General features: G+C 40.4%; 1 protein-coding gene across 1 annotated transcript in view; it reads right to left on the bottom strand.

Moving 5' to 3' along the window:
* Nucleotides 1-13,416, bottom strand: part of LOC122555637 (deleted in malignant brain tumors 1 protein-like) — a 39,834-nt gene that overhangs the window by 11,442 nt on the left and 14,976 nt on the right. Inside the window, exons 5-7 of the mRNA XM_043701635.1 lie at nucleotides 5,976-6,290; nucleotides 3,906-4,226; nucleotides 1,823-2,128 (exon numbers count right to left, since the gene is read on the bottom strand). Coding sequence (XP_043557570.1) covers nucleotides 1,823-2,128; nucleotides 3,906-4,226; nucleotides 5,976-6,290 — 942 coding nt within the window. The remainder of the gene's footprint in view (nucleotides 1-1,822; nucleotides 2,129-3,905; nucleotides 4,227-5,975; nucleotides 6,291-13,416) is intronic.

Genomic DNA, 13,416 nt, shown 5'->3' with positions numbered 1-13,416 from the left:
TAACAGGGGTATTGAGTTTAAGAGTCGTGAGATCTTTTGCAGCTCTATAAAACTTTGGTTAGACTGCACTTGGAATACTGCGTCCAGTTCTGGTCGCCCTGTTATAGGAAAGATGTGGATGCTTTGGAGAGGGTTCAGAGGAGGTTTACCAGGATGCTGCCTGGACTGGAGGGCTTATCTTATGAAGAGAGGTTGACTGAGCTCGGACTTTTTTTCATTGGGAAAAGGAGAAGGAGAGGGGACCTAATTGAGGTATACAAGATAATGAGAGGCATAGATAGAGTAGATAGCCAGAGACTAAATCCCAGAGCAGAAATGGCTAACACAAGGGGTCATAGTTTTAAGCTGGTTGGAGGAATGTATAGAGGGGATGTCAGAGGTGGGTTCTTTACACAGAGAGTTGTGAGAGCATGGAATGCATTGCCAGCAGCAGTTGTGGAAGCAAGGTCAGTAGGGACATTTAAGAGACTGCTGGACATGCATATGGTCACAGAAATTTGAGGGTGCATACATGAGGATCAATGGTCGGCACAACATCGTGGGCTGAAGGGCCTGTTCTGTGCTGTACTGTTCTATGTTCTATGTTCTATATACTGGAATTGGAAGCAGGAAAGAGAAAGTTCACTAGATTGATCTTGGGATGGAAGGGTTTTGTATCTGGAGAGGTGGAGTAGCTTTGGTTTGTACTCATTGGAATTTAGAAGAATAGCAGGCGACCTTGTTGCAATACAACATTTTTGAGGGGGTTGGCAGGATAGATACTGAAAGATTGTTTTCACTTGTGGGAGAGTCTAAAACGAAAGGGCATGATTTCAGTGTAAAGGGCACCCATTTAAGGTAAAGATGAGAAAAAGTTTAATTTCTCATAGTGTAATGAATCTGTAAAATTCTTTGCTGTAAAGAACATTGGAGGCCATTTGGTGAAGTATATTTAAATCCAAGTTCTAAAAATCCATTAAGGGAATCAATGATTAAGGAGAAAATGCAGGAAAATGAAATTGAATGTTATCAAATCAGCCATGAGCTCATTCAATGATAGAGCGTACCCAGTGGACCAAATGGCCTACTTCTGTTCTTAAGTGTTTTTGGTCTTACTCATGGTTCGTTCTTAAAGACTTCCCAATCCAGTCCTCTGAACTGCCATTTGCTTTTCAGATTGTTACATTGTGTGTTCAAATTAATCCTATCTGTAAACATTGTATTGAGTCATGAATGATGCATACTTCTCAATGGACTATTATATCTCATTTGGAATTCTGTTCAGCGAACACTCAGTCCTAAACATGGCTTGTTCCACACATTCAACTGCAATGTAAACTGAAGATGTTTCTTAAACTGTCCATTTTTTTAAATCTCTGAACTGGCATTACATAATGTTGATTTGAACCTATTACTTTTAACCAATTGACACTGATGTTGGATCAATTTCTTAAGTTGTGGTTATTTGCACAGCCTCATATAACGACTTATGATAATTTCCTTTTCTGAAATTCAACAGCTTTCTATTCATTAAAGCCACAGCTCTCGAGAGCTAAGGGGTTGGCAGATTGCATATTAGTACCTTAATGTTTCCTTCTTCAATGCACAATGACCAACATATTTTAAAGTACTGGTTTACATTAACTCTAGTTTTAACTGGCGATGTATAATATTTTTCTATGAATTGTATTCAGTGAATGAAATGTAAAATCTGCCCGAAAATGGTCCAGTTAATCTGAGTGAAATACTAAATAAAAAACCACTATCCAGGACTGCTGACATTAAGGTCTTATGCAATATTGTGCACAATAATTAAAGGTGTTCTAATTAAAGATGTTCTTACCAGAGCAAACCACCCCAACTCCATCGGCAATGGACAACTCTTCCATTTGTGTAAAACTGCAATTCCACAGGAAGGGTTCATTGCCATTGCATTTGACATTGTTGATCAATGATGGACCTGTGCCTTTCCCAAACTTCGAGTGGTTGTAAATGTTAATTGCAGAGCCACAATTCAGTTGTCTGCAAACTACGTCCGCATCATTGAAATTCCACTGAGTGTCAGTCACTCTCCCCCATGTGCCGCCATCGTAAACTTCTACTCGGCCATCACAAATGGTCTCCCCATTGGCCAGTCGCATCTGCCAATCTTCACCTGTACGAATGTAATTTGACAATCTAGGTTCATTCAACATTTCAAAGTTGAAATATAGACATCAATTCTAAAAGTTATTATTCTGTGGTTACTCGTTGCTCACAAAATGCAAAGGAAATGCATTACAAGTACAGAATATAAAGGTTGTCAGCAAATTAAAGAGAGTAAGGATCTAAGCGAAGCTTCAGTCAGAACATTTTAAATAAGGAAAGCAAAACATGTTTCGCTTGATCTGCATGTGGCTAGGGAACGTTCGCAGTTTTTTTCCCCCTCGTCTGTCTTTTTAAACGACAAATCATTCAGTTTGAGTGCAATTGGGGTTCAGCTGTAAATGCTGGCCTCACCAAAGATACTCACATTCCTGGAATGAATAAAAATCAGATTGCCGTTTTGTTTCGTTATTTCAGAGCATGCGGACATCATCGGAAAAGACAGGGTTTGTTTTTGAGAAGGTTACAGTTTGACCGTAACTTAATCCCACTCCAGACTGCTATTGTCATAGCCACAGACGTGTTAGAGAGGAAGTTGCAATGTGTTGCCTCAGAAATGATGATGAAATGGCAATATATTTCCAAGTCATGATGGCCTGTGAGCTGAAGGGTGTCTGCATTCCCCACACCACCCCTCCCCCAAATTATCCCAGATTCAATCTTCCAACTGGGCACCTCCCGCTTGAACTGTCCTACTTGTCCATCTTCCTTCCCACCCATCCGCTCCACTCTCCTTTTGGACCGACCATCAACACCTACACCATTCATCTACCTATAGCATTCCCCAAAGCCCCACCCCCTGTCCTTAATCTATCTGCTCTCTTGGGCCACCCCCTCACTCCTGCTCGAAACGTCCTGGGATGCTGCCTGACCGGCTGTGCTTTTCCAGCACCACACTTTTCGACTCTGATCTCCAGCATCTGCAATCCTCAATTTCTCCTAGTATTACTGTATGCCTTTCTTCTAACAGATAGTAGGTTTCTTGGGAATGAAACGTTCTGGCAGAGAGATTTGATGAGTTGCAGTCGTGTATATTTAGGAGAAAGTGAGGACTGCAGATGCTGGAGATCAGAGCTGAAAAAGTGTTGCTGGAAAAGCGCAGCAGGTCAGGCAGCATCCAAGGAGCAGGAGAATCGACGTTTCGGGCATGAGCCCTTCTTCAGTATATTTAACCTATCGGGTCTATTCTCATGCTAAAACAAAAGCAGAACAGTTAACATTTCGAGTTTAGTCTGACGCTTCTTCAGAACGCTGCTCTGAAGTTCTGGCTACCAGACTTGAAACATGAACTCTGTGTCCATGTCTGTGTACAGACTGTGCAGGTCTGGCAGCATCTGGAAGAGAGTTATCGCTTCGAATGGAATGACCCTTCTTCAGGACTGGATTCGAAACATTAACTCTGTTTCTCTCTCCACAGATGTTGCCAGGCCTGCTAAACTCCTCCAGCAATTTCTGTTAACGTTTAGGACTTCCAGCATTCTGCAATTATATTTTTCTCATAGGAAGTGTTAAATCCGATTTCGACCTCCTCTGAGAAAGGAGATACATTGAAGGGTCGGAAATAAATAACTGGTCGTATCCTGCTACCTGGAATCCCTCACTGTGCTATCTCTTGTCGCACGGAAATTAACAAAAATCAAACAGATTCGTGCAACAATTGCAAAGCAGAAGAATTCGGACTTTTGTCGCGGCAACGAGCCATAATGTACCCCGCACTCGAGAAATTGAACATTAAAATAGATACAGCTAAGAGATTAACGAACACTTGAAGCTGAATGAACACCTACTAGTACAGATGACCACAGCATCATTGCTGTGGGAACACCGATGCTGTCCCCAGGATGAAACCGTGCAGTCACGCAATTGCATTTCATTGCCAATACATTCGTATTTGTCATTCCATATCGATCCATTTCCCTCTCCGAAAAATGCGCCTCCTGGTGCTGCTAACGCAGCTCCACAAGCGAGTTGATTGCAGACAACTGCTGCATCCTGTAAATCCCAGTCGGTATCGCAAACTGTGCCCCAGGTATCATCCATGAGTATCTCCAGTCGGCCTGAGCAGGTATCATTACCACCAACTAATCGTGGTCCCCTTTGACCTTGGTGCAGAAACAATACATGTTATCATGTTCTGATTTCATATTCTAATAGAAATCATCTATTTTGTCCCCCGACAGTACGTATAGGAGAGGTTGTTGGAACAAGGAAAACTCTATATTTTGGCAAAGGCTGATTAAGAAGTCCCACAATTTTGACAGACAGAGAAGCTTTGACGACAGCAAAATGTCGCTGTAACAACGGATAGGTGAAGGGGAAAGTGCAGATACAACAGGTAGGACATATGTAAAGGGTCAAGATGTAATTCCGTGGTAGAGACTGACACAAACATTCTGTGAATGAAGGTAAGCTAAACAGAAGTAATCACCTGAATGGAAATTTTAGAATTGAATTCGCCCTATTATTGTGAAATGAAATAGCAAAATAGAATTGTGGTTCAGGAAGATGTTTTTTAGATTAGAGATTCCAGTGCAAAAAGAAAAGGTGGGAACTAAACAAGGTACATATTTTCCATTTCACAAGATGGTGAAGTGGCAACACGGAAGAAAATTGACTGAACACATTGGACGCTACCGGCCATTTATTGCTCTGACTGTATTTTTGCAGATAAGGACTAAATCCATTAGGATTCGAGAGAATTCTATACGACATGTTTTGAAGTAGCTGTAGTAATTACTTCTGAGCTTTGGTTCCTTTTGTTTTATTAAAAAGTGCACAGCAGGGAAACAGACCCTTCGGTCCAATTCGTCCATGCCGACCAGATATCCCAACTTTAGATTCCCATTTGCCAGCACTTGACCCATATCCCTCTAAACACTTCCTATTTATATACCCATCCAGATGCCTTTTAAATCTTGCAATTGTACCAGCCTCCACCACTTTCTCTGGTCACTCAATCCATATATACACCACCCTCTGTGTGAAAAAATTGCCAATTAGGTCCCTTTTATATCTTGCCCTTCTCAACCTAAACCTATGCCCTCTAATTCTGGACTCCCCCACTCCCGGGAATACTTTGCCTATTGATCCTATGCATGCCCTTCATGATTTTATAAATCTCTATGAGGTCACCTCTCAGCCTTGGACGCTCCAGGGAAAACTGCCCCAGCTTATTCAGCCTCTCCCTATAGCTCAAATGCTCCAACCCTGGCAACATCCTTGCAAATCTTTTCTGAACCCTTTCAAGTTTCACAACATCCTTCTGATAGGAAGGAGACCAGAAATGCACAATTCAAAAGTGGCCTAACCAATCTCCTGCACAGCTGTAACATAACCTCCCAACTCCTATACTTAGTGCTCTGACCAATAAAGGAAAGCATACGAAACACGTTCTTCACTATTCTATCTACCTGCGACTCTAATTTCAAGGAGCTATGAACATGCCCTCCAAGGTTTCTTTGTCCAGCAGCACTCACTCGGACCTTACCACTAAGTGTATAAGTCCTGCTTAGATTTGCTTTCCCAAAATGCAGCACCTCACATTTTTGTCTGCTGCTGTCTTGTGACAAGTTCCTACAGCTCAATTTGAACTTCAAATGAAGGTTCTTTGAAAACGGTGATTCGCATAATCGATACTAAAAGTGAAAGGGATATATTCTAGTGTCACTTCGAATCATCATGCTGAAACGCGAACAGAGAACTGGGCCAAATGTTGAAATCAACCATGTCTCCTACGTCATTGACGGAGGCATTAATAGGGGGAAAAAATTTCAAATCTACAGGAAGATAGCACAAATTTTAAACTTTGCGTTCCACTCGAAGTTTGCGGAAAGAAGGGACAAATCACTTACCAGAACAAATGATACTGACGTCATTTCTGTGTGTGCAATTCATTTGTTTGCTTTGTAATATGGGGCAATCCCAGAGAATCGTCTCATTACCCTGGCATTCATAGACATCCTGCCACACAGGACCACTGCCTTCTCCAAACTGAGCCTCTCTGAGCACTGCTATCACTTCACCACATTTCAAGGAAGCACAAACCACACGAGCGTCTTGTGAATCCCAATGTGAATCACACACTGTGCCCCAAGTATTCCCTTTCTGTATCTCCAATCTTCCAGAGCATCCATCCGTTCCACCAACCAATCTTAGCTCTCTGTGTTCTGTTGTTTTAAACAAATGGGATAAAACTTTCAACATCACTGGCTTGAGTTCATGATTTAAAACAAGAAAATTACTTCACTAGAGTTTAACATTGTTCAGATGATGAAATGATAATTCAAGTTGAATGTTTACTTCTTCCAAATAGTTTACATTATTTAGCTTTGCAATTTTTGGTGACCCACTGGTGCAGTTGAACAGACATGTTTCTGAATCTCCGTTTTATAAGCTCATTTGCATTTGCATTTGTATTTTACCTTTTCTTAAATCACAGCGACAAAAAATTAAAAAGAAGACTTAGTTGACCATGCTGAGATATAATGTTGAAGTTCAAATAGCTCACATTGATGATGCAAACGCAGAATCTTATTTTCATGATTTGAAGCAGCAAGGTATCCTTTTGGGATAAAGTGATCGCAAGTTGTAAAATGTGCCTGCCATAGCTAATAAATAAGCTTTTAAAATTTTAATCCATTCAACACATCTCTATCTTCAGAATGTCACAATTATTAATTGCGATTGATAGCTATAACATGTCGTATATGTGTTCTTTACGACATTAAAATATGGTACAAATAAATATATCACAACTGAGTCTGTTAACTGTTTGGAGGGGTGGAGTGGAGGTGTGGAGAGGAAGGGAATGTGACAGCAATTTGTGTCCTCTTCTATATGGACAACAGCAACTCAAAAAAGGCTTCTTTAAAAGTACTTTCCAAAAATGCTTTCCCTCACCAATAGAATGAAATAAGTAGCAAATGCATGGAACATCAACACTTGCAAGCTCCTTTCAAAATCGTACATCGTTTTGTCTTGAAAATCATGTGGAATTCTAAAAATCCCTTCCTAACAGAACTATGGTTCTATCGATGCCAAAGGGACTGTTGAGTTTGAAGAAGATGGCTGATCACCACTTTCTCATATTCAGTTTATGATGGGAAGCAAATGTTGGTCTCACTGATGCCCAAATCCTGTGATGGAATCAATTAAATAAATCCACACCTTGGTAGTGACAATTATGAAGTACATAACTAAATTTTTTCTACGAACAATGTGACTTGGTATCCCAAATCATGATGACCCATAATTTATTTTCATTTTGAAATGACTACATATATCAACGTCATTCAATAGCCAGAAATGATGTGATTTCATGAGTTACCAGTTGGTCACACCTGGAGTCTGCTTTACAATAAATGCATAAATTGGAATTTACTTTCCACACTTAATTTAAATAAACTTGCTAATTAGAGCATATTTATAAATAAAACAATAATATTTTATCTCAGCATCATGTACTCAGCATGATTTGTTGAAGGGGCAGGAAAACGTATGTTTCTTATTTGTACTCTGTCAGGAAGAATAGAGTAGCTGAATATTACTTAAATGTAGCAAGACTCCAGAAAGTTGCAGCACAGCAAGATTTAGGAGTCTTGGATTCAGTTGGGAATCCAGGTTAAGTTGGTAATGAGGAAAGAAAATGGAATGCAGTTCAAAATTAGGGAGTTTGTGTTAAAACTACAGAAGGAACAGCTGGAATACTGTGAACAATTTTTGTCTGTTTCTTATCGATTGGCATTTAAGTTGTTTTTGATTTCCTCATTAGCCCTTCTGCACTGATTGTGAAATACCCATTCATCTATCCTAATCCAAGTTTTCCACTCTTGACCCAGATCCTTATAAGTTATATGTTCACCTAAATTTTTCTTCTAGGTCTTAAGGGTTCCTGCATTTATCACTCTTTCAGACAATGAGTTCCAGATACCCTTAGCCCTTGATAACAAAATATTATTTTCTCAAATTCCCTCTAATACTTCTGCTACATATCTGAAAAACTGCATTATAATTATTGACCCCTTCACTGAGGGGACATTATTCCTATCTACACTGCCTATGCCCCTCAGAAGTTTGTGCATTCAATCAGGTACACATCAGCCTTCTTTGCTTTAAGCAAAACAGCCCCAGTTCATCTAGTTTCTCTTGAAAGCTGAATCACTTCAGACCAGGTAACAACTTCGTAAAGCTCTTCTGCACTTTCTCTAGTGCAACCACAGTTTCCAACAATGTGATGACCAGAACTGCATCCATTACTCCAGCTGTGGCTTAACATTGTACACGGTTCATAATCTCCTTGCTGTTGTATTCACTATTTTGTCAAATAAAGGGTAAGTATTACATATGCCTTCTTAACCATTTTATCTTCCTGCCCTGTTGCTTTCAAGGACACTAAGATCTCTCAGATCCTCTGTACTTTTGAAGGTGCTACCATTCGATGTGTATTCCCTTGCCTTGATACTCCTCATTCTTTTCAGGACTGAATTCCATTCGCCACTGTTCAGTCCATATGATGAGTCTATCTACATCAGTCTGTCATCTAAGGCTTTCTTCTTCACGTTTTTTTCAGGCTATTAATTTGTATGACATCTGCAAACTTACTGATCATACCACCCGCAATTATGCCTAGCCCATTAATGTACACAATACAGCCATCATCAAACCCTGTGGTACACCAGTGGACAAAAGCTTCCAACATTAAACATTATTTGACCATCACCCTCTGGTCCGTGCCACTAAATCAATTTGCCACATTTAACTGGGCTCTTAGTTTCTTAGTCAGTCTGCCATATGAGTCTTTGTCAAAAGCCTTACTGAAGTCAGTGTAACCTATATCAATTCTATTACCCGCATCTAGACACCTTGTCACTTCCTTGAAAAAAAGTAGTCAATTTTGAGACATGATCTCCCACTAACAAAGAAATGCTGACTATCTTTGAAAAATCTTTGACTCTCCAGATGGAGATTAATTCTGTCCCTCAGAACTATTTCCAATTGTTTCCCTTTAGCAGTTGTTAGTTTAATTGTTTATCCCTACCACTCATCTTGAATAATGATACCACATTAGCTGTTCTCCAATTATCTGGCACCCCTCTTGTGGCCAGTGATGATGTCAAAATTAATAGTAGAAGCCATGCAATCTCCTCTCTTGCCTTCCACAGCAGCTTGGGATGCATCTTATCTGGGCATAGGAATTTTTCCGCTTTTGAACCTGCTAGATGTCAATGATAATCTCTCAATGCTAATTCATTCAAGCACAAAAAAGTTCCCCTTCCTGGTTTCCTGTCCTACATATCCATCTGTGCAATGAATACAGATTCAAAGTGCTAGTTTAAAACTTCAGCAATGTTGATTGGCTCCACACACAGATTGCTGCTTTGCTTCCCAATTGGACTTAACTGTCCTCGGTTATCCTCTCGCTCCTAATATATTTTACACCTTTATGGCTCTGCATTCTATTTGTTACCATTTTGAATGTCTCCAATTGCTTTGATGCATAGAATGCAGAGGGTGGTGGTGGAGGGTGGCTTTTCACACAGGGGGCTTTGACCAGTGGTATGCCGGAAGAATCGGTGCTGGGTCCACTGTTTTTTTGCTATTTACATGAATGACTTTGATGTGAACAAAGGCAGTATAATTCGTAAGTTTGCAGATGACACCAAAGTTGAAGATGTATTGGACAGTGAAGAAGGTTACCTCAGAGTACAATGGGATCTTAATCAGTTGGGTCAATGGGCCGAGAAGTGGCAGTTGGAGTTCAACTTGGATAAATTTGAGGTGCTGAATTTTGGAAAGGCAAATCAGGGCAGAATATTTACACTTAATGGTAAGGTCCTGAGGAATGTTGCTGAACAAATAGATCTTGGAGTTCAGGTTCATAGTTCCCTGAAAGTGGAATCACAGATATATGGGATCGTGAAGAAGGCATTTGGTATGCTTACCTTAATTGGTCAGAACTCTGAGTATAGGAGTTGTGAGGTCTGTTTGCGGCTGTATAGGACATTGGTTAGGCCACTTTTGGATTATTGTGCAATTGTGGGTTCCCTTTAATAGGAAGGGTGTTGTGAGACTTGAAAGGGTTCAGAAAAGATTGACAAAGATGTTGCCAGAGTTGGAGGGTTTGATCTATTGGCAGAGGCTGAGTAGGCTGGGGCTGTTTTACCTGAAGCTTCGGAGGCTGATGGTTGATCTTATAGATGTTTATAAAATCATGAGGGGCATAGATAGGGTAAACAGACAAGGTCTTTTCTTTGGGGCAGGAGAGGCCAGAACGAGAGGGTATTGGGTTAGAGTGGGGGGGAGGGGGGGGAGGGAGAGCTTTTGCACTTCGAATTTGCCTATATATCCGTCTTTCTACCTCCCTCAAACTATTTGGGTATTTATAGTGCAGCCAGAAAAGTGACTTCCACCATTTAGTTTTTGAGGTCTATCCACATGGCCTAATTCATGGAATCTTCTAAGATAACATCCCTCCTTGCTGACACTTTGTTCTCCACTGTGATATTACCTCCTTTTCTGCAGACCTCATTATCATGCCTAAAGTGACTTCACTTTGGCATATTGAGCTTTCACTCCTGCCCCTCTATCAATCATATCTCCATGATAGCAATAACATGACATCCCCATATGTAATCAACACTGTTAATTCATCTGCATTACTCGAAAGACTTCATGCATTAAAATAAATGTCATATAGCCTTGCCATGATTCCTTGTGCCTTAACATGACCATCTATGCCTCGCCTTCTAGATTGACTTGGTTCTTCTTCTCTATTTTCTTGTGCATGATCTCCTATATACCTCCATTCTGTATTCCATCTTCAGCCAAATTAGTTGAAATTCCCACCACGCATATGACCAAACATTCCTGCAAGTATGAACAGGTCAGGTGCAATCTGTCAGACTTGTGCAGCTCAAACCTTTGCCTGAAGTGAAGCTGATTCAGATCCACAAATCAAAAACACTCCCTCCTATTCCAACTTTTCTGCCACAAACTTATCCATTCTACATGCTAATTCCTGTACTCACTAGCATAGACAGACTATGACCAAGGGAGAATACCTCAGAATAAGGCATTGTCATTCCAAGACAGAGGTTAATATTAATTTCTTCTCTTGGAGGATAGGATAGTGAACTAAAGTATTCTTTGCTGCAGAATATTCATTCAGAATATCCAGGCTGAGAAAACTTTTTTTATAAAGAAACAAATTATGTATTAGTGGGAAAAGGCAGGGTAATAGACTTGAGGATTATCAAAGGAGATCCAGAGACCCATTTAATATTCTGTGGCCCTGTGATTGAATCCCACTCTAGCAGATGGTGGAATTTAAATTCAATAAAACGATGGAATTAAGTTCTAATGATGACCATTAAACCAACATGATTTTTAAAAAGTCATTTGTATTACTCAAGTTCTTGAAAGAAAGAAATTGCCATCTGTACCTAGTCTAGTTCACATGCGTTTTTCCAGACTCATGGCAGAATTATAGCAAAAGGTTAGTGGACTTGAAAAATTAACTCGACATTTTTGTCTACAGACGTTGCCAGACGGGCTGAGTTTCTCCAGCACTTTCATTTCCTGTGATTGATTAGATTAGATTAGATTAGATTAGATTAGATTGGATTACAGTGTGGAAACAGGCCCTTCGGCCCAACAAGTCCACACCGACCCGCCGAAGCGAAACCCACCCATACATTTACCCATAACCTAACACTACGGGCAATTTAGTATGGCCAATTCACCTGACCCTGCACATCTTTGGACTGTGGGAGGAAACCGGAGCACCCGGAGGAAACCCACGCAGACACTTAACTGATTGACTCCTAACTGTTTTCTGAAATGGCTTGGAAGCCATTTAGTTCCAAAGCAATGAAGGGAGAAATGCTGGCTGAGTCAATGATGCCACATCCCATGTGTAAATTTAAAAAAATTATTTGGCTTACTCTAATTGAATGTAGCAATCTCGATCAGACAAATGGTCTACCTCTGTTCCAATGTCTTACATTTCAATTATCAACCTCTAACTGTAATGAGTTCCACTCTTAGCATTTTGGATAGTCTGCTATAACGTTTACCTCAATTAAAACCATTTGTCCCTCAGCATCTTTGTCACAGCTGAGGCAACATTTTACCTCTAACCAGAGTGAGGTTTCCCTTTCATTTCTAATCTTGATAAAACAGTGGCAACTTCAAGAAGAGACAACCAAAATAAGAATTGCGTAATGTATAAATCTAAGAAACATCACCGATCTTTGTAAGGCATATAATTACTGTCACTACAAGGGCAGGTCAGCAGTATGATACCCTGGAGCACATAATTAACTTTTTGATTCTCCAGAGCCTTTCTATGAGTCAGAGGCATGAGTCAGAAATGTCATGGAATACTCTCCTTGATGATCCATCTCCAACAATGCTCAATCACACTAGTGAGAACAATCCAGAACAAAGCAATTGGCTAATTTGTTACCACATATATTCACTGCCTCCACACTGATGTTCAGTACCAGTAATGTAAACCATATAAAGATGCATTGTATACATTCAGGAAGGTTACTTGGGCAGTAATTTCCAACCCCATAGAATGACAAGAGGAGCGGGTACATGAGAATGCCACTACATGCAAGCTAATTTTCAAGCCATTCATTATTCAGACTTGAAAATATTTTACTATTCATTTAGTGCCATGAAATTCCCTGTATCCCATATTCTTGACTTTATGAATGAGCCTACCATAGGGAAACTTATCAAATGCCTTGCTGAAGTCCATATACACCACATTCACTGCTCAACCTTTATCAACCTGTCTCATCCCCTCCTCAAAGGACTCAATAAGATTTGTGAGGCATGACCTGCCTATCACAAAACCTTGCTGACTGCCTTTAACCACGCTATGCATTTCCAAATAGTCATAAATCCTATCTATTAGAATTCTTTCCAAAACCTTGCTGACCACTGATGTAAAACTGACTTGCCAGGGATTTTCCTATTCTCCTTGTTGAAAAGAAGCACAATTCAAAGTTTGTGTGAAGATTTGTAGCTCGGGTGCTCGTTGTTGTGGTTCTGTTCGCCAAGCTGGAAGTTTTTGTTGCAAACGTTTCGTCCCCTGGCTAGGCGACATCATCAGTGCTTGGGAGCCTCCTGCGAAGTGCTTCTTTGATGTTTCCTCCGGTGTTTATAGTGGTCTGTCCCTGCCGCTTCGGGTTGTCAGTTTCAGCTGTCCGCTGTAATGGTTGGTATATTGGGTCCAGGTCGATGTGTTTGTTGATGGAGTTTGTGGATGAATACCATGCCTCT

Source organism: Chiloscyllium plagiosum, chromosome 13 (genome assembly GCF_004010195.1).
Source record: "Chiloscyllium plagiosum isolate BGI_BamShark_2017 chromosome 13, ASM401019v2, whole genome shotgun sequence".
Classification (NCBI taxonomy): Eukaryota; Metazoa; Chordata; class Chondrichthyes; order Orectolobiformes; family Hemiscylliidae; genus Chiloscyllium; species Chiloscyllium plagiosum.
The sequence above is the reverse complement of the archived record's forward strand: the minus strand, read 5'-3'. Positions and strand labels throughout refer to the sequence as shown.